Below are 21,104 nucleotides of genomic sequence, written 5' to 3'. Positions count from 1 at the left end.
CCGAGAATCTGGGGTCAATCCCTAGAACCATGGAAAAGAAAAGCAGGGCAAACAAAATCCAAAAATTACTTGAAAACCTGACTATAATGGTTTAAATGAAAATGACCCCATAGGCTCATAAGGAATAGCACTGATAGGAGGGGTGGCCTTGGTGGAGGAAGTGTGTCACTGAGGGTAGCCTTTGAAGTTTCAAAATGCTCAAGCCAGGCCCAGTGTCTCTCTTCCCTGCTGCTGGCAGACTCCGATGTAGAACCCTCAAGCTTCTTCTCCAGGACCAGGTCCACCTGTGTGCCACCATGCTTCCCACCATGACAATAATGGTCTAAATCTCTGAACTATAAGCCGACCCTAATCAAATGTTTTCCTTTATAAGAGTTGCTGTGGTCATGAGCTCTTCACAGCAATAATTTAGATCATTCATGTTGCTAAAATTGGTGGGAACTGGCTTCAATTTAGGCCTCCTGATTTCAAGACCTGCCTCGGCAGACAAGACAGCTGACGCCTCCTTTGAAGTAGTGTTTCTATCTCTTTTTTAAAACACACTTTCTTAACTTTAATGAGTGTTAGTATGGTGTATTGTTCACAGATTAAAAAGAACCTCTTACTAAGATTTACCTAAGGACAACTGAGTATTCTCTCGATTTCTGGCTGCTTTGAAAAGCCCATGCTGTGAAGAGGAACTGCAGACAGATATGGTCCTGGGAAAGTGTTTATGTCTGCCCTACAGGTACTGTCTGGATCCGTGGTGGCTTTGAGTGCTTTTCAGTGGTGAAGAGCTGTCTTTCTGTGTCACCTGCTGCTCCATTTATACTAAGTAGTGCTGACTATGTGTGAACTGTGAATGCCTGAAGTATCAGTATGCACAGTGTGGTGTCCCCATAGCTTCCTCCGAGGATGCAATGGGCAGAGTGACCTCATAGCTTCCTCTGGGGATGCACAGGGCAGTGACCCCATAGCTTCCTCTGGGGATACACAGGACAGTGACCCCATAGCTTCCTCTGGGGATACACAAGACAGTGACCCCATAGCTTCCTCTGGGGGTGCACAGGGCAGAATGACCCCATAGCTTCCTCTGGGGGTGCACAGGGCAGAATGACCCCATAGCTTCCTCTGGGGGTGCACAGGGCAGAATGACCCCATAGCTTCCTCTGGGGGTGCACATGGCAGAGTGACCCCATAGCTTCCTCTGGGGATGCACAGCACAGTGACCCCATAGATTCCTCTGGAGATGCACAGGACAGAGTGACCCCATAGCTTCCTCTGGGGATGCACAGCACAGTGACCCCATAGCTTCCTCTGGGGATGCACAGCACAGTGACCCCATAGCTTCCTCTGGCAATGCACAGGGCAGAGTCCCCATAGGTTCCTCTGGGGATGCACAGCACAGTGACCCCATAGCTTCCTCTGGGGATCCACAGTGAGGTGTCCTCATAGCTTCCTCTGGGGATGCACAGGGCAGAGTGACCTCATAGCTTCCTTTGGGGATGCACAGTGTGGTGACCTCATAGCTTCCTCTGGGGATGCACAGCGCAGTGACCCCGTAGATTCCTCTGGGGATGCACAGCGCAGTGACCCCATAGCTTCCTCTGGGGATGCACAGTATGGTGACCTCATAGCTTCCTCTGGGGATGCATAGGGCAGTGACCCCATAGCTTCCTCTGGGGACGCACAGACACCACAGCTGAAGCATTAGCTGTCCTCATGGCCAACAAGTCACCTTTAAAGTGGCTTCCTCCTGCATTGTTCATTTCTCTTTTAGGACAAACTTGGGGGCACCCTGCCCCTAAAGGCTTCTTCCTCCTACTGCACTCTATTCTTGGCAAACATCCCTGATCTTACAACAGCAGGGCCGCCGATTCCACTCCTCTCCTGTCTCCCTGTCAAGGTCACGCGTGGCCGCTATTGTCTTGGCAGCTGCACTCATTAGCAACCACGCTCCCTATCTTCATGTTTTTGGCTTTTCAGATTCAGATGCTTCTTAGCTGCTGACCAGCTCTAGGAGTTCCAAGATCCCATCACTAGTATCGGATGTGTGCATGCTGTTCTGGTGGGGAAGGCATGCCACAGAGACCGTAAGGAGGTCGGAGGACAACTCTCTGGAGCTGGTTCTTCTCCCTGGTTCTTTAGGTAGGTTCTGAGAATAGAACTCAGGTCTTGACTCTGTGCCATGGGTTGCACTTAACTGTTTTGCACAACCTTGAGTAAACCCTGGCATGTAGAAAATTCAAAAACAGCAACTTACCACCCTCTTAGTCCTAGCACGGCCCCTGCCTTCAAAATGTTCCAGGCACTAGACAAGACCTCTATCTATCACCTGCCCTGCGGGTTAATGACCTCAGGAATGACAGCTCTGACCAGCACGCTCTCTGGGCTGGGGACTTTGGTTTGTATCCACGTGGTCCTGACTTTAGCACTGAACACATCTGCGTATCTCATCGCCAGCTCACCTTTTCCATGTGAATATCTGGCAGCCACCTCCAAGTATGACAGCCCTGAGAGGTATATCTCTTCGCAAAAACTCACTGCTCTGAGTGTTTGCCAGTTGGGAAAAAAGCATCACTCTCTGTCCACCTGCTCAGCAAACTGCAGCCACATCCTGCGCAGCGTGTGCCTACACAGCCCTAGTGACGGATCTTTCCAAAACTGCCTTACTTATGCTAGTGTCAACGGTGCTGTCATCTCCTCCAAAGAATCTCAGCTCCACATCTAGGTGCCCGGATGGACACCGTACATTTCAGCAGAACACTCTCAAGGCCCTGCTGTCTCCCTCCAGCTACCCTGCAGAGCATTCCCAGCTGAGTCTGCAGCAGCTGCTCCATGGCCCTCATTGTATCTGGCATATGGTGGCAATTCAGTGAATCTGAAGAAATAAACGGGTGACCTAGAAGATTTTGCTTTGGTTTTTTGTTTTGTTTCCTGTTTGTTTGTTTTTGATAAAAAGTCTCACTTTGTCGCCCAGGCTGGCCTCACGCTTCCGGGCGATGCTGCCTGGGATTACAGCATGGATTACAAGTGTGAGCTGCTATACTCACAGACCTAGGTTTTTATGAGATTCTTTCTCCACTGTTCCGAGTGCTCCAGAAAAAGACAGCAGGGTTTTACCTTGCAGAAAGTGGGCCATCATCACAAGTCTGAGTCACTATCTAGCAGAAACAACAAGTTGGTCATAAAACTATGACCCAAAGACCAGCTCTGACCACATCCACGGCTCACTTATCTTCTACGCTACGGGTACTTACAACATATTAAGTGCAGTCAATGGGCACCTTACAGTCTAAAATCAATGCTCACTCTAAGGCCAAAATACCTACTGCTTGGCCATTTGCAGCAGAAGAGCATAAGCTGAAGCTGGTCGGCTAGGTGCACACTAACATCTCTAGGTAGCCAGAGTGATGGACTGAGCAGCTCCAAAGAGCACAACTCCAGCGAAAGCCCATGCTCAAAACAAACCAACAAACCACGTTAGCAAAAGCAGTCATGCTAACTTGCATTAGCTCACCAGCTTTGGGGAGTACAGTGGCACTCACTGCTGCTGCATTGGCACTGTCGTCTCCCCCCCAACCCCGTCCACATCACCAGGACAAGTTACCGTCAATACTCACCTTGCAGTTTCTAGGGTCTTTATGGCCTTGTCAATGTCCCCTTGGCTTTTATACAAACACGCCAGCTCAAACAGAGTGAACGGCACCAGATAGTGGTCATACTTCAGTAGCTTCTCACTGAAGAAGCAAATGAGAATCAATGAAGTCTTAACAGAACACAAAAAGTACCATTCGAAACACGTATCATTCTTCACTTCCCAGACAACACGGAGACTATCACAGAGGAAGGCTGCGGTCATAACTATGGTACTAAACAACCTAGGGAATGAAGTATGCTTCCATACTAAATCGTTAGTTCCTTAACGTACAGCCAGCATTGGTGCGGTACCGGCTCTCAGACAGACCAATACACACATACCTTCGAGATGACCCTCGAGAAGACGAGATCAGCTTTGTGAGCATGTGACTCTAAATTTAGTAATAAGGAAGTCACATTAGTTTTGTGCTTGACAGAGCATCAATTTCCTTCGTACCTAAGGCTTAGAATTCTTCAAAACGTCAATGACTACATGGCTGGAAGTTCTGTTTCAGCATCATTTTGAAAGCTAGAAGTTCAGGAAAAAGACTGAGTAACAAACCTTTTAAATCTAGAGCAAATTGTTTCTCTAGTTCTAACTGCAATGGATTTTTCATTTTGGGTAATGGATAAGTACATAAAAATATATTGACGATTAAAAGCATAAAATCCCAATGCAAAACCCCACAGCTTTCATTCTGAATGGCTACTCTGTTTACTGATTTGTATAGTGTTTGTGCCAGGTTAACTTTAGTGTGTGATTTTTATTTTTATTTGTGACTTTTTAAATAAAGTTTAAAATAAATTAAACACAATGACAATAATCTATAGCTCAGTTTACCAGGATATAGCCCAAGCTACTCTCAGATGCCAAGGAGAAGTAAGAGCAAGACAGCAAGACTAGTTGTGCTGAACCTGCCCTGGGGTCTGCAGAGAGACCTGAGACTTTCAATGACAAGGCAGGAGATGAGGCCCTAGACCCATAGAAAGCAATGGCTGGAGAGGAACACCTTAAGCTTGGAATGTTGAATCTGTCCTTTGGAGAAAGCAGATTAGAAGAAACCCACTCACTGGCAAGGGACAAGACAGAGATGATGGTCTCTTTTTGTCTGCACTTTTGACATGAAGAAAAAACAAAACACATCTCTTTGGAAATTAACAACACATAGGCCAGTCTTCACAGAAATTTGCAATTCAATTTTACATTGCTCAAGAGGTCCAAACACTGCTAAACATGATATTAACACGACGGTGGCTTTGGTAGAAGCCAAAATAAGTGGTATAGGAAAACTCTTCCAAAACTTAACCCCACTGAAGGTGATTTCACAATCCAAACCCTGGAAGGCACAGGAGCAAATGCCTCCCTGTGAGAGGCAATAAAACAAAGCAGGCAGGACACACGGTCACTGTTGTCACCAGTAAACTAGAACTGCATATATAGTTTCCTAGTGTGTTCACCAAATATAGTATACGACCTTATCTGGGAACTAGAAAATGTGTCCTACATTCTCATAAACACTGTCATGAGGGAGGACACTGGATGGCCCCTGTCTTCATGGCGTGTAGTGTTTTCAAAAACACTGAGCCAATGTTTAAAAATCAGGAGATCTGACTGGGCAGTGGTGGCGCACGCCTTGAAACCCAGCACTTGGGAGGCAGAGGCAGGTAGATCTCTGTGAGTTCGAGGTCAGCCTGGTCTACAAGAGCTAGTTCCAGGACAGGCTCCAAAGCTACAGAGAAACCCTGTCTTGAAAAACAAACAAACAAACAAATAAAAAATCAGGAGATCTGACATTAGATGCAGCCTCCAGCTTCTTTCTGTAGGGGCCACAGTTGCTGGGCCCACACTGTGCAAGGTGAATAGTTACATAGTCACAGTCTTTAGAGAAAACAGGGGTTACCAGTTCACCCACAAGCATTCAGCCTTGCTCTTATCAGGGCAGCACTGTCATTGCTAGAAAGAAAGATCACCATATATACAAGAAACGCATCATCTTTAAACAGTGAGTGGAAATGCATAAAGCCATATTCCATGCAGGCCATAGCTCTGCTCATGATACAGGTTTGGCACATCACTTTGCCTCCAAGTCCCCTGAAGCCACAACTTGAACCCAGGCTGGCTCTTACCTTTCCACAATGTGGTTGAAACACAACTCAGCTTGCAAGGGTCGCTCTAAGTTCTTGAGGCAGCATCCCTTCAGTAATTTCACCAAGCACTCATCATCCACAGAGTCAGCAAAGTCTTAAAACAACAAGAAGAAACAACAGGGGGAAGAGTTCATTGTTTTCTGCGGTGCCTGGGATGAACGCTAGTGCCTCATCTATATGAGGCAAACACCTGAGCTGCCTTGCCAGCACAAAAATATTTGCCAAAAATCCTAATTGAGAAGAAAACTCACTGATGTTGGGCTTTAGGGGGAACCATTTAATAATAAGTTTACTAACCTACTACATAAAACACAATGGAAATGCTTGTTCAGAAGAACTGAACTCCCACATTCTACGTCACTCATCTAGGGAGACTGCACAGGCAGATTTTTCAGGTGGTCATAGTAAATTCTGTGCCCTTAGCTACAACAGGAAATCTGATCTCTAAATAAAGAATGAGCTTCATTAATTCTCTCAGAGGTAAAGGAGGAGGAAGCAGGCTGTCTCCTCCTGTTGTTTTGGCTTCTAACTGCGCTGGCGTCCGCGCAGGAGAGGGTAGCACCTCCATATGGAGAAGCAGATGGCCTCCCACCCGTTCAAAATGCAGGAAGCAGAAACCTCTCTTCCAGATCGTTATGTTTACAACCCAGCAATTCTCCCAGGTTATGTTCTTTGGGGGGAGAATTATGCCATGAAATGGTTCTGAAATACAGGAAAGGCACCTAAAGTCGCCACAAACGGCCATGCTCCGGGAAAATGTCAAGGATTCCCTTTTCCTATCCAGGCCCCTGTCTTCTCCAGCGCAGTTTGGATATGTGTTAAGCAGAATGAGCCACATGGTGTCGTGGCTATCTGTCAAAGGTAGCCACGCCACGTGTTCTGTTGGTGAAGATTTTTCTGCTTTCTTCTTTTGCAAGTGACAGGCAAAGAAGTCATTCCAAGACAGGCTGCTAATTTACACGTTTCCGGCTGTGACAGCAGTGTGGAGGGGCGGTAAGGAGTGAGGACTGGATCCTGGGAGTCTCCATACTGCAGCCGTGTGCTTTGGGTTCAAGTCTCAGACCCCTTCAGTGACACGTGCTGGTGTTTCAGTTGGTAAACCCTCACCTATGGGAAGCAACAGTGTTGCTCACCCAACTGGAAGGGGCTCACTTCACTTCTAAGTGTAAAACACATGAGATTTACCTGAACTGCCAAGTGCTAATATGTCATGGGCCACACACTCGGAAACCCACAGATACCAACACCTCTGACATTTCCTACTACGGACTTGGCACCCCCTTGCCTTACATCTTCCCACTCGTAATCCACGTTTCTATCAGGGATGTCTGCTGAGAAGCAGGTCAGTCAGACCCAGGCCCAAAGCCAGGTCCACACTGGCCGCTACCTTTCCGTCTCATTTCTGTGCATTCTATTGAATTCTGAGAAGCAGTTTTCTAATGTTACGACAACATCTGCTTGCTCAAAGAATGACGATGTTTGAGGTGGCACAGACAACAACCAGTAAAAACCCAGTAGAGGCACTCTGTGGAGATCTTAAGTTAGCAATGTGACAGGGCTTCATATGCCACCTCTTCCACAAACTCAGAAGCAAAGCCCAGGTCCCCTGACCACAGCACAGTATCACACGATCACTCCCCGTCATGATCTGCACTCGTACACAAGAGGAAGAGCTGAACACTTTCCATCTCTCCTGGGGAGAAGGCTGCTGAGATGCCCTGCGGGTGAAGGCACCATGTCTGACGGCCTGAGTTGGATCCCAAGGACCCACATTGTGGGAGGAGAGTACCAGTACCCACACGCTCTCCTCTCTCTCTCTCTCTCACACACACATACACACACAGAGAAATAGGGTTTGAGACGTTTTTGGTTTGTTTGTTTAAATCACAGGAACGATGCCCATGCTCACAGGTGGCACAGCAGGGCTGTCCATGTCCTAAATGTGGGCAGGCTAAGAAAGACAGACATCTGAAAACTACAAAAATATCCACCCTGAGCATTACAGAAACCCACTGCAGCACCGAGAGGGAAACACGGGAGCTACCGAAATGGGAAAAGCAGCCAGGCTGTCGTACCTTCCTTTGTGTAGCTGACTCGATTTGCTATTAATGTCACCACACAGATTAATCGCAATGACAGACAAAGTGGATCTGCTGCCGACTTCTGGCTACATGATGAATTTGGTTAGAATCCCAAGGAAAACAGTACAAAACTTACCGCCACATGCCGACGCTAAGCACATCACCAAGTGCTCTCGCATTTACCTGTACCCTCTGTGTGGACGACAACCTTTATGTACTACAGCCAGGCCCTACAACAGCCAACAGTGCCCACTACCCTCTGCCCTTTAACCACAACTGACAGATAGAAAACCACAACCATATCTGGTATGGTATCTAATGATGGGCAGGGGTAGAAGCGCCCACAACCTCAGGCCTGGAACTTCATTCAATTTTCCAACCAAGATTCCCCACACTCACTCTGAAGAATGGAAGTTTAATTAATTAAGAGTCAGAAGTTTTAGGGCAGGGAAGATAATGTTCCTACATAAAACAAAGGTCCTCAAAACTATTATAAACCTAATGTGTATTAAGACAGAGATGACCCTGACAATAAACCAATTCTTTCACTCGGAGGAGAAAGAGGACAGGACTGTCGGCGAGCCTGGGATACATGCTGCGTCTCAGCTCATTCACCAAGAACTCGCTCATCGCATCTGAAGATGCCCTTAGAGACAGGAGCAGGAAAGGCGGTGTATGAGCACACGGTGCAAACACTAATCCTTTAGTTCTTTTTCTCCGGTCAGTGGAGGGCAAAATAACCTGAAGGGGAAGAGTCTGTTCAGAGAAAACCCCAGTGGTCATTAGCAAACTCAGGACCCTTGACTGACAAAAGGCTCCACCTTGGGAGCTGGGAAGATCCAGTAGACATCACTGGGAGCTCAGGCATGGAAGTTAACCCTCCCGAGTCCAGCCCGTCTGCACAGGGGGAGCATGGCATACAGGAGGAACGCTGGCTACATCTGCAACTGTTCTCATGTAAGCCCCCAAAGGTTTTCCTTTACTTTCTGGTTTTCACATAAACATTCAATCATCCATTGAATTTGTAGACATGTGGGCTTTAGTTTAGATAATTCCCATAAAGGTAAGAGCTATCTTTATTTTTTTTTTTTTTTTTTTTTGGTTTTTCGAGACAGGGTTTCCCTGTAGTTTCTAGAGCCTGTCCTGGAACTAGCTCTTGTAGACCAGGCTGGCCTCGAACTCAGAGATCCGCCTGCCTCTGCCTCCCGAGTGCTGAAGAGCTATCTTTAATTAAATTCATCAAACAACAGAGAACACTACTAAATTTGTTCAAAATTTTGAATTTTTGGAGAAGTCCATCTCATGAAATCTCATTTTAAAAAATACTGCTTTTTATTTTACATGTTTGAGTGCTTTGTCTGCATGTAATGTGTGCCACCACAGGCACACCTGATGACCATGGAGACCAGAAGAGGGGGGTCAGGTCCCCTGAAAGTGGATTTACAGGCAGTTATAAGCTACCATATGGTTGCTGCAAATGGAACCTGGGTCCTCTGTAAGAGGAACGAGTGTTCTTAACCCCTGAGACATATATCTCCAGCCCCTAAATCTTATTTTATTTTATATGGGGGCAGGAGGTTGAGACAGGTCTCACTATGTGGCTCTGGTTGTCCTGGAACTCCCTCTGTAGACCAGGCTGGCCTCAAACTCACAGAGATCTGCCTCCCAAGTGCTGGGATTAAAGGCTTGTGCCACCTCCACCAGGCTCCAAAACTTATTTTAAAGGTAAACGTCAATATACTTCCATTTTATCTCAATTTCAAAATGATCTTGTGTTGATTTCCACACAAAAGAAAATATTTTTCTTTTAAAAATAATTTTACAATAAAATAGCAAAGACCACCTTATATGTGTTAGATTGGTTACTTTTTAATTTTGTTTATTCATGAGTGTTTTGCTTGCATATATGTCTGTGCATGGTATCCATAGAGTCCAAACTAGGGCACAGACTGTATTGGGTATCTGAACATAACATGATGAACCACTCAAAACACAGGACAGTGGCATTAAAGCATACTGAGACCTAACTGTCACTGAGCCAGTGTCAAGAGGTAAGAACTTCAAGAGGGTGGCAATGTGTGCTGTGTGCCTCAGTCTATCTCCACATGGTGCCCTCTGCCATGCGACAAGGCAGTAAGAAGGTCCTCATCAGCTGTAGCACCTGGGTCCTACAGCCCTAGGCTCCAGACCTGTGGAAAACACACTGGTTTTCCTTCATATATTCTGTTATAGCAGCAGAAAAAGGAAAGCAGGTCCTTAAAAACAAAAACTTTAAACTGGCCCACAGTGGCTATGCCATAAAAGTGGAATCACATCCTACACGGTCTCTTGCGACAGACACCCATTCTTTGGTGCATCAGGAGGTGCCATCCTCAGGCCATCTTGATGACAAGCACCCAGACAGCAGAAGCTCAAGCCTTGCTCTTGAGACGCACACAGAACGACACAGGCAGATGTGCCCCAGGGAGAGACCAGAGAGGCGTCGGTGCCGAGACAGGGACTCTGCACACTTACTCTGAGTTTGCAGAGCCGCCTCAGCCTTCTCCACAGTCACCAGGAGGTTTTCAGAAAGGTCCTTCCTTTTGGCTACTATCGAAAAGCCATTCCAGACGTACATCATTTCCTAAGGAGGAAGGATGGAAAACCATATGTGAGGTGTCTGCTAAGGACTTCAGCATGACAGTCGCGATCTTGTTCTAACTTTTCTTCATTTGGAATTCAGTGACATAAGTTCCCCTGGTTTATTATATATATATATATATATATATATATATATATATATATATATATATATGCCTTTTGTCTTTCACGCTCTGAGGTAAGGAAGCATATACCTTATACTCATTCATTCAACAAACACACTAATTATCTACTAGTGTACAATCTTTGGGATAGAACAGAGATACAGAAGTAAAATAATATTTTAAACTGACACTATAAACAATTTTGTTTAATGTAAACTTTTGTTGCTACTTTTAAGTAAAGGGAAATATTTTAAAATGTCTGCTAATTGTTTACATAAAGTGTTTCCAAGCATATCACTAGAAATGATCATTGGAATATTTATTTTACTGGGCTCAGGTTCTTTTATATCATTAAAAACATGTGTCGGCCCAGTAATGCGATCCAATATGCAGAAAACACGTTTGTTTAAAGGCCATATGGCTGAATGACAGCTCCTGAAATGTAAACTAATGACTTCTCATTGCAGATTATATTTAATGGGCTAGCAGATGAGAATTTTTTTTGGATCAAAAGCAAATGTGTTTTTGCTTGAAAATATTTTTCTAATGTCCAGATAGTGCAGTTCATATTTTGAAGGGTATACAATGAGCATGAATTTTAAAATACAACAGATACTGTTTGAGAATCTTCTTAGCCAGAGCAGTCATGGAAATAAGGCATCAAATGATGGTGTCAGGCTTGCTTTATGGCAATGGAAACTAGGGACACAATTCAGTAATGACATTTTTAAACTGATGATTTAAATTTTTTTTTATGAGTGTAGTATTTATCCAAGGGAGAAGCAAGCATGGTTTGAAATTTTTATGAAAAACAGGCTGTGGCAACATCCCTCTGTATGAACAATTCTTTGTCATTGTATACCCACCAGCCTTCAGTGATTCAAAGCATGACAGAGCCTCATACACACCAGGGTCTCAGTACTAAGGTAGACAAAGAGAGATAATGGTCAAGTGAAGTTTCTGGAAAGTTCTTTGACATCGAATCTTCCCAGTACAAACCACTTGATAGCAACGAATATGGAACAGGACTAAAGCTAATCAAGGCAACAATAGGCACCAACTGGGAGAGGGGTTTGCGGTCTCTGTGTTTAGCACAGTGATCTTGTTATTGTCTGTGCTCAAGACACAATTATAGGCCCATCACATACCGACTTCATCCTGTTGGTCTAATCATAGGGTTCTGTGGGAAACACCCAGTCTGAGTGCTACCAGCTGCAGGTTAGCTCCTATCTGACCCCTGTCAGGGGCTGTATTCTTATTCCTCTTAAAATACACAAAGAACTTCTGAGAGTCAGCAACAAAACAAAAATCACCCATTGAAACAAGAATGATACGCACAATGGAGAAAAAACTAAAAATGAATGAGCAGAGGAAGACACTGCAAAGTGTTAATATAGAAATGCAAGTTAAAAGGATGTAGTATCAGTCATTTGAACTGATACAGTACCGGGGTAGAAAGTTAATGTTATCTCATCTACCCAAACATTAACACACAGCCTTCAACTAAGAATCCATGTCTTTGAAAACATTCTCAGAGAATTACATGTACATGTAAATGATGTTCATTGCAGCGATGTCTATGACAGTAAAAAACTGGAAAAGGGCACATAACTTTCAAAGGAGAATGATTAAATAATCCAAGTTTCAGAAGTCTCACGGAACCAGCCCCAGAGCAGGACTGTGACACTGAGAACTTCCTGGGCCAAGGCTGAGAGTCTCCGCAGAGCAGCACAGCCAGCGCTCTCTAAAGAAGGCTTTGTTCAAAATATTCAAGTCAAGTGGTGTTTTCACAGAGGCTTTGCCAAAACAGAGGGGTGATTAGGAGGGTGAGCGATACTGGAGCAGCCAGCTGCCCAGGGCCCCCTGCAGTAGAACACACTAGTCGGGAGGGGTTCCTCTCTGGTGGGAGAGCCACGCCTACAAAAAAGGCTGTAATGCAAAAGGGCGTGGCACACCTCAGCGATGAGCCTTCCTTGTTTACAATCCCACATCAGAATGGCAAAGCTTTGCTTCACATGCAGTCCAGGGTGGTCGGGCATTCCCTATGCAGCCCAAGCTGGCCTCAAATCTGCAGCAATTCTCTGGCCTCGGCTGCCCAAGTGCTAAGATTACAGGTATGAGTCATCACGCCCAGATGAAACAAACTCCAAAGCAAACAAACTTTATTCTTGGAAAATTATTCTCTCTAGGTTTTCTTTTACCCTTTTACATATCTATTAGAAAATATAAAACTGAATTTGTGGTTTGTTTTGTAATTCAGTTCCACTTCAGTGAAGCCATGTTCTCCCTTTAGGCCTGAACGTCCTCATCTGAAACATGGAACTGAGACCATTCTTACCTTTAATCATAAAGTCAAATGATGTGGCTTTTTTGGATTTGCCTTTATCACAATGTCTAGGACATATGAACTATTCAAAAGGCAACAGATAATATTTTCAACGTTTTAAAAATAGTTTTATGTATCAATATAAAAATACACAATAGTTCTTCAGGAGCCATAAGCTTCCCAACCAAAGCTAAGTAGTACATTCCTTGATGCTCTCAATAGTGACTTTATCTCTAGCATGGAGACAGTGAATAGAAGCAGATACCAGGGCAGGTAAGACAAGCTTCCCCGGGGCTCCTGAGGAGGGTGAGTACCGGCGTGCCTTCCTCACAGCGAACTTCTCAGTTGGGAGAGATTTCCCCGCGATCCTCTGCTTCAAGCCGTCTACCTGTCTGTGGAGAGCCCATGAAGAGGACAGTGAGCACACATATCATTCACAACCAGGCTTTTCACACACACACATCAGAGGCCAGTAGCAGCTGGGAACCTGTTCCAAATGCACATTACTGGGCGTTCCCCATGAACAGGCAGTCCTAAGGTTGGGACCAGCAATCTTGATGAGGACACACGTTCAGGTAATATGGGATACACAGTTCTGGGAGAGCCAGTAACTCACATGTTTCCTTCCAGTCATCTTAGCTGGCGTCCTACAGGTGTCAAACACAGTCCAGGCTAATCTGGGCATAGAATTGTCTATTTCCATAAATACGCAGAAAAGAGAAAAGAAACAGCTGTGGGATGGTCTTTCTGTGCGCTGTATTTGTCTTGCTATCATTGGTTGATAAGTAAAGCTGATTTGGCCTAAAGCCAGGGATAATATAGCTGGCAAGACAGTCAAACTGAGTACAGGGGAAAAGGTGGAGAGAAAGAGATGCCAGCTGCTGAGGAAGCAAGACAGGTTAAAAAATGAGGTAACACCATGGCCACATGGCAATATATAAAGTAATAGAAATGGGTTAATTTAAATGTAAGAGCTAGTGAGTAATAAGACTGAGCCATTAGCCAAGCACTTATAAGTAATAGTAAGCCTCAGAGTGGTTATTTGGGAACTGGAGGGCGGGAGAGAAACCTCTGATTACATAATGGTATGACAATGTGAAGCTCTCAAATTTCCATTGGGTCTGAAAAAGATTAAAAGGGGCTTCTAAACACATAGTAATGGAGCTAAAACTAGTTATGTCTCCTAGTTATGTCTCTCACGAGGGCCACAATAACAGAGATGTGACCAACATGCCGGCTCGAGCACAGCATGGCAGATTCCTGAAAGCTGGGGAACAGCTGCATGGTGGATTTAGCTTTTGCTCATAGAGTCAGAAAAGTCTAAGAGATCCACAGTAAAAGCAGTCCAGATGGAAAAACCTTAAACAGGTTCCAGTGTGTTTTATAATGTGCGTAGGCTTAAGAAAGAAAGAAATGGGTATAGGCAGTTGTAGAAATATATAAAATAGTTTTAAAAAATAAAACAGTCTTTAAAGAGACAGTAAAAATAATATAAAAGAAAAACATCATATAAATTTGGGAAATAAACAGGGAATCTGGATCCTATATGTCATTGTGTTGATTCTGAATTTTTTGATGGCTGATGGACAAGAGACAGCTGTTGAGAGACATGAGATTGAAAGAGAGACCAATAAAATAAACCAACATAAATATTTTAAAAAACACCTTAGCTTTAAAATAAAAGTCAAAAATATATTTGTAAAATGGACCTTAAAAGATTCATTGCTTTGGAGAAGTTGTTTTGTTTCCACAGGGAACGAGAGGCTATGGATACATTACAGATTAAGATGGACCAGCTATGATCAAGACCACCTGACCTTGTCAGGTGATATCTATCAACAAAGGTTATAACTGGTCTTCCCAGGACTTGACCATTATCTCAAAGTTTCTCAGGAACCCTAAAGATACTTTGTTCACAGACAGCATGAAGCAGTTTGGAGACACTGATGTCCACATTCCCCAGAGTTGGGGGGGTTATGGATAGTCTTTGGCTATTTGGGTGGTTATTGACGTTTGTTATATTTAAGGGAATAAAGGAAGGTATAATAAAACAAATTTAAAGCTAATTTTGTTACAAAGTATGTATGTTTCTATTCTTGTTTAAATTATTTTTGTATATTATTACAAATATAAGGTTATTTTTGTTATACTGTATATGTTTCTACTTCTGTTTAAGGTATTTTTATATACTGATACAAATATAAGGTTACTGTCCTTATACTGCACATATGTTTTCTATTTTTGCTTAAGGTATTACCTATACAGCTCATACCTATAAAACTTGTTTAATTATGTAATATGAAGTTTTAGTCCTTAAAAGCTATTCTGGCTAATAAAGAAATACAGGCTAATAGTGACCCATATCTATCAAATTTATAGTTATGTTAGATTTTCAAGGTAATACTGAGATATAGTTCAGATACGTAATCTTCAAACACTTCAAAGAACTATAGAATATGGCATTCATATGTTAAAAACTTAGACTTTTCTCGAAAGTTAGACGTGCCTGATCTTGGCAGCACCTATTATTTTAAGGGTATGATGAGCCTCAAAGAAGTTCTTTATGGAGTTTCCTTTCAATGTGGCAAGACTTGCCATTTGGGCAAGAAGTTACTCTTTCTTGGACTGCTTGACAGTATGTTGTATAAACTGGACATGCAGGACCCACAGGAAAATGACCACCACTGAACTTTGTTAAAACAAGGCAGAATGGTCCTTCAGAGTTCCTGCTTCACAGAAGAAACTGCCAGGCATTCTGCAGGACACAGAGGAAAGTGACTGACAAGCTGCCAATATAGACAGGGCAGCCTTTCAAACTTCCTGCTTCATTGAAAAGCCTGCCAAATGCTATGGGCCTGTAGGCTGAAAATGGATGCTCCAATGTAGCAAAAACCTTTGGGTGATTGTCCAGGCAGTCAGATATCACTGTTATTTCTAGAGTTTTGGAAGTTGCTTGCAATGCACTTCCTGTTTACTCAGGTAATATTATATCCTTCCAAGTCTTTGATGGAGTTGAAGACTAGACAGTTATAACTGTTTTTCTTAGTTATGATAAAAGATAAATTAGATATGAAACTTTAGACTTACAAAGATAGAATAGATGATAGAGTATTTTCTTTATTTTTGCCAATATAAACAGACTAAATATTATAACTGTGATTCTTATTTGATAATTGTTTTTGTTGTATTAATTTTACTATGTTGAAGTTAAAACCTTCCTTTTCAATTAGACAGAAAGTGGGAAATGCTGTAGGATGGTCTTTCTGTATGCTGTGAATTTGTTTTGCCACCATTGGTTGATAAATAAAGCTGATTTGGCCTATAGCCAGGTAGAACATAGCAAGGTGGGAAAGCCAAACTGAATACAGGGAAAAGAAGAATGGAAGAGAGAGATATGCCAGTCAGCTGACAAGGAAGCAAGATATGTAAATAATGAGGTAATGCATGTGGCAATATATAGATTGATAGAAATGGGTTAATTTAAATGTAAGAGCTAGCTAGTAATAAGTCTGGGCCATTGGCCAAGCATTTCTAAGTAATATTAAGCCTCAGAGTGGTTATTCGAAAACTGGTGGGCAGGAAAGAAACCTCCAATTACAGGAACCATGTAAATTGGTACATTTCCTGTTTCTCTCTGCAGATATTGCACAGATCTATAACATAATGTATCTCAGAGGACAACCATCCATTTATGCATATTTGCGATAGCTAACCAAACATAGGTAATTTTGTAAATAATCATTTTAGGATTTACAATTTTCAAAATTCTAAGAAATTTGGACTGGGAGATGATTCAGTAAGAATATTGGCAGTGCAAACATGAAGAACTGAGTTCAAATTCTCGGAACCCAGGTTGGTTCCTGCATGTGCCTGTGACCTAGTAAAATGGGAAGGTGGAGACAGGAGATATAAGGAGCCCCAGGATTTTCTGGCCAACAGTCTGGCTCCAGAGTCAGTGAGATCCTGTCTGGAGGTTGTAAGGCAGAGGGTGGTAGAGTGGAACTCCTAAGGTCATCCTCTGTCCTCCGCACATGTCTGGGTATGCACACACACTCCTATAAATGATGCACACATACACACTGCCCCATGAGAATGAACTAGGATAGACAGAGACTACATGTTCTTAGAAGAGACTATGTTTGTGGGGTCTCTTTGTTATGCATAATTTTATGAGTGCATAAACAAGGGAAAGGATTCAAGAAAATATTCGGCTACATCACTAAAAGAATCAAACGAGGAGGAAAACAACCTTAGTGTGAAAGAGCAGGAGCAAACTCCTAATAACTAAACTCTAGCTCTAGAAAACAAGTATAAGGCATGTTTCCATGATTCCCAAACGTGCAGACACATCTGAAAATCATGCTAAAGAATGACAGGCTGGCTCTCAGCTAAGTGTATTATTCTAAGTGCATCCATATCAGTGAGTAGAGAAATTAGAAACTATGGGAGTAGAGTGTGAAGGGAAGAAGTCAGACGTGTCTAGCCCTCAGGGTCCCTGTGACAGAAACAGCGTTGTGCTCACCTGAACAGAGCCACCACATTCTCACTGGTCACTGCCACCTCCTCCTCCGGAAGCATGCTCAGAATGGCAGCTTTCAAGAACACATATGTTGCCTTGAGGAAACAAAGACAAGGGCTCACAAGAGAACATGAGATTTTAGCCTTGCACACAGACGTGACCTAGAACCCTCCCACACGTCATATTAAAAGGTGTCAGGTTAGCTGCCTGTTTCAACAGAGTCCCAGTACTAAAAGGGGTGAGTGGATATGGGGCTCCCACGTCTAACCAGAAGCTATTTGCAATTGACGCTACTGGGGAAGGGAAAGCCAGTCTCCACAGTGGAGTGTGGCTGGGTACACTGACTATACTCCAGAGCAGGATGCAGCCCCATGTGAGGAGTAGTGGCCAACATAAAACGAACTCCATGGTTTTGGTTTTTGTTGTTTTATTTTGTGTGTGTGTGTGTGTGTGTGTGTGTGTGTGTGTGTGTGTGTGTGTGTGTGTGTGTGATTTTTGGTTTGTTCTGAGACTTCTGGTTTATTTTTTCTTTGTGGGTGTTTTGATTTTCATTTTTGTAATTTAAGGTTTTGTTTTGTTTTGTTTTTTTTTAAGAAAGGGGGAGAACGTAAGTTTGGGTAGGTAGGGAGGATCTGGGAGGAGTTAGGGAAGGGAACATGATAAAAGTATGTTGTATAAACGAAATATTTAATTTAAAAAATGAAACAGACACAGACTTTAGCTCTCTGCTCAGACTGAAGTGCTGAAGTGCTCTGATGATCTCAGCACTTGGGAAGCTTAGGCAGGAGGCTGCCACAAGTTTAAGGTCAATCTGGGATTCATAGTGAGCTCCAGGCTAGCCTTGGCTACAAAGGGAAATTCTGTCTCAAAAAAAAGTGGGGGAAAAAACAGGTGCTCAAATACATCTGCACGGTTTTCAAAACTGATTAAAAAATATCACTAACTTTTAAAAAAAAGTTTGTTCCAGATGACAGTAAGTTTTCAGTGGTCATTTTCCTATGACAGGAACACGTCATCATGGGTAGGAAAGTGGGCAGAACAAACAAAAATCATGATCTATTCCTCTCAACTTCTCAAAAATGCCTCAGAGTTAACTTTAATTATCACCAAAAACTTGGTCAGGGCACTGAAAGTCTCCAAAGATCACCAGGATAACAACACTGATATGGGAGACTGTAAACCCAGATGCCGTTTATCCTGGCAGTAGAACGCCTCTGTTGGGCAGCACTTTGGGGGACTTTTCACAGCTGGAGTGCTGAGGACAGCATCTTGATTCTGTACTAGCTAATCACCACCACTCCCTCCTCCTACAGGTCTCTAAACTGAGCAAAGTGTCCACACCAGTGTCTTGAAAAATCAATCTTAAACAACAAACACCATAGCCAAGCAGCAACAGAAAACGCGGTCAGCAGTAGGACTTTACCTTGGACCATTTACTCTCTTTGCAGAGTAGGTCTGAATAATAATACGCCTGCATCCAATTCTGCTGGTATATATAAATCCACATTAATTCCCAGTAACAGAGATGGTGAAACTGTTTCCACTCTTCTTGAACTGAAATGCATTTTCGAAACGTTTCTTGAGCCTATAAGTCAATTGCATAAAGCTGATCATCCAGATATTAGACAAGGAGATAATAACCTAATGGAAAAATACATAAAACACTTTGTACAGAGAGAACAAAAGCATCGCTCAGTAAGCCACTCAGTATGACATTACGTTCTCTTCCTTACATGCGATGATACAGTTAGATTCTGCCGCGCTACTTCACTTTGTGAGGGGACCTTGTACTTGATAACATAGGAATAGAAAAGCCCTTTCCAGTGAGAGAGAAATGCCAAAATTCTTTCACAAGACACAGACTACAGCAGTGTAAGAACCTCACTGATCAAAACACACTTTAAAAAAATTCCAAACACTGGGTAGGCAAAGAGAAGGTATTGCTGCCCACAAATCAGCAGAAGGTTTTATCAGAAAAAAATGGTAAAGATGTAACCAGGCAAATCGGAGAAAAGAATAAACAATCAATAAATATATAACAAATTCACAAACTAGTTAATCGAATTTGAAACTTTGGGCTAGGCATAGCTTAGTGGCAAAGCACTTGGCCAGCATACACAAGACCCTAGATTTGACAAGCACAACAAATAACAATAGTAAAAATGAAATTAAGTCAGAAATTCAATTCTTTTTTTATGCTCATCACCTGGGCAAAAAAATTAAAGGACAGAGACTTCCAGAGTTGACAAAGAGTACTAGAAATACATACTCTCATGTCTAAAGATTTATTAATTTTTATGAGTATTTGTGAGTGCCCTCACCAAACACGTATTGCACCATCCATGCCCGGTGTCTACAGAGGCCAGAAGACGGTGTCAGATCCCTTGGAACTAGAGTTATAGGCAGGTGTGAGCCACCTGATGTGGGTGCTGGGGACTGAGCCTGTGAGAAGAGCAAGTGCTCTTAACCATTGAGGTATCTCTCCAGTCTGCTTCTCATTTCTTTACAGAGGTTTAAGACTCTTCGGTAAGAAAGGTGATTTGCCTGGATGGCAAGAATGCAGGCACCACCTGACCCAGAATCCTATCCCAATGCATCTGTGCACAGAAATGCACACATGACAGTGGCTTAGTGGTCAGTCACTAGTAGCTGTTCTGAGCCTGATGAGTCTGCAGGCTGCCCCTGAGCACAATAAACTTGGCATTCTTGAATCAAGGATGGCCCGTGTCTGTGTGTCTCTCTCTGTCTGTGTGAGTGTGTTTTTAAGTCTCCAGCTTAGTTCCTGGCTCTCATACCATCTTGTAGTGGTACGGGAGGACGTTAGGCGTTTTACAAGTAGCCACTTTAGTAAGTACAAATATCCATCTCATGAAAGGAAACAGAGCCATCAAAATAAACAGGAGACTTAAATACAGTGACCTGGAGGAAAATCTAAGGTTTAATATAAATAGAAACAATGTTTTCTCTCATTTGTGTAGATGGATACATAGATACACACACCTTCTTCTCTTGCACATCAAGGGAATTAATCAACTAGTGCCTCTGATGTGGAACCAGTGCAGTTGCATGCATGGTAGGCAAAAGATAGGTTCCAAAATCTATGCAGAAACAGATAATCCTCAAAGCTTTCTGAAACCTCTTAGATTGCCCATGTGTTATTTTATACATTCTTTAAAAATATTTCATACATTCTATATCATAAACTATTTCACATACTTTATGCATAAACATGAATTGAGGTAAGTTACTAAATATGGCAACATATGTGTACAAAGTAAGAGCTTGGCTTTTCAGAATTATATTACCTACTTCTTCTTTTTTTATTCTCGTACACACAGACAGATTTACTTATGTTGAATGAGTGTGTGATGGAGCCTTTCCACACAGACAGTGCCCCAAGACAACCCCTGCTGGACTAGCTACCTTTTCAGCGTTGCCTTTCAGCAGCTCGATCCGGGCATGGTAGAACAGTATGAGTGAGCCCTGTGGAGAAAGGAGAAACACCCTTGAGCAGACCATGGCGGCTGGACCGCGGCTGACAGACACCGGAACAGTGAGCATACATTTGGGAACTGCTGAAGAAAGGGTGCGAGGAGACTCTCTGCTTCCACCACGTTCACTTCTCCTGTACCTGGAAATGAAACAGACACGGCTCAGTGCTCACAAAA

At 43.2% G+C, this 21,104-nt stretch overlaps 1 protein-coding gene across 2 annotated transcripts in view; it reads right to left on the bottom strand.

Annotated features, from left to right (window-relative positions):
* The window catches only part of Ttc39b (tetratricopeptide repeat domain 39B), a 118,887-nt gene that overhangs the window by 7,668 nt on the left and 90,115 nt on the right, over positions 1-21,104 (bottom strand). For both annotated transcript variants that reach the window (XM_038334641.2, XM_038334642.2), the window contains 8 exons: positions 21,000-21,067; positions 20,860-20,919; positions 18,860-19,021; positions 17,440-17,531; positions 13,183-13,309; positions 10,362-10,470; positions 5,746-5,860; positions 3,603-3,719 (listed from right to left, as the gene is read on the bottom strand). In XM_038334641.2, coding sequence (XP_038190569.1) covers positions 3,603-3,719; positions 5,746-5,860; positions 10,362-10,470; positions 13,183-13,309; positions 17,440-17,531; positions 18,860-19,021; positions 20,860-20,919; positions 21,000-21,067 — 850 coding nt within the window. The remainder of the gene's footprint in view (positions 1-3,602; positions 3,720-5,745; positions 5,861-10,361; positions 10,471-13,182; positions 13,310-17,439; positions 17,532-18,859; positions 19,022-20,859; positions 20,920-20,999; positions 21,068-21,104) is intronic.

Source organism: Arvicola amphibius, chromosome 6 (assembly GCF_903992535.2).
Source record: "Arvicola amphibius chromosome 6, mArvAmp1.2, whole genome shotgun sequence".
Classification (NCBI taxonomy): Eukaryota; Metazoa; Chordata; class Mammalia; order Rodentia; family Cricetidae; genus Arvicola; species Arvicola amphibius.
Note: the sequence above shows the minus strand (reverse complement) of the source record. Positions and strands in the feature narration are given on the sequence as shown.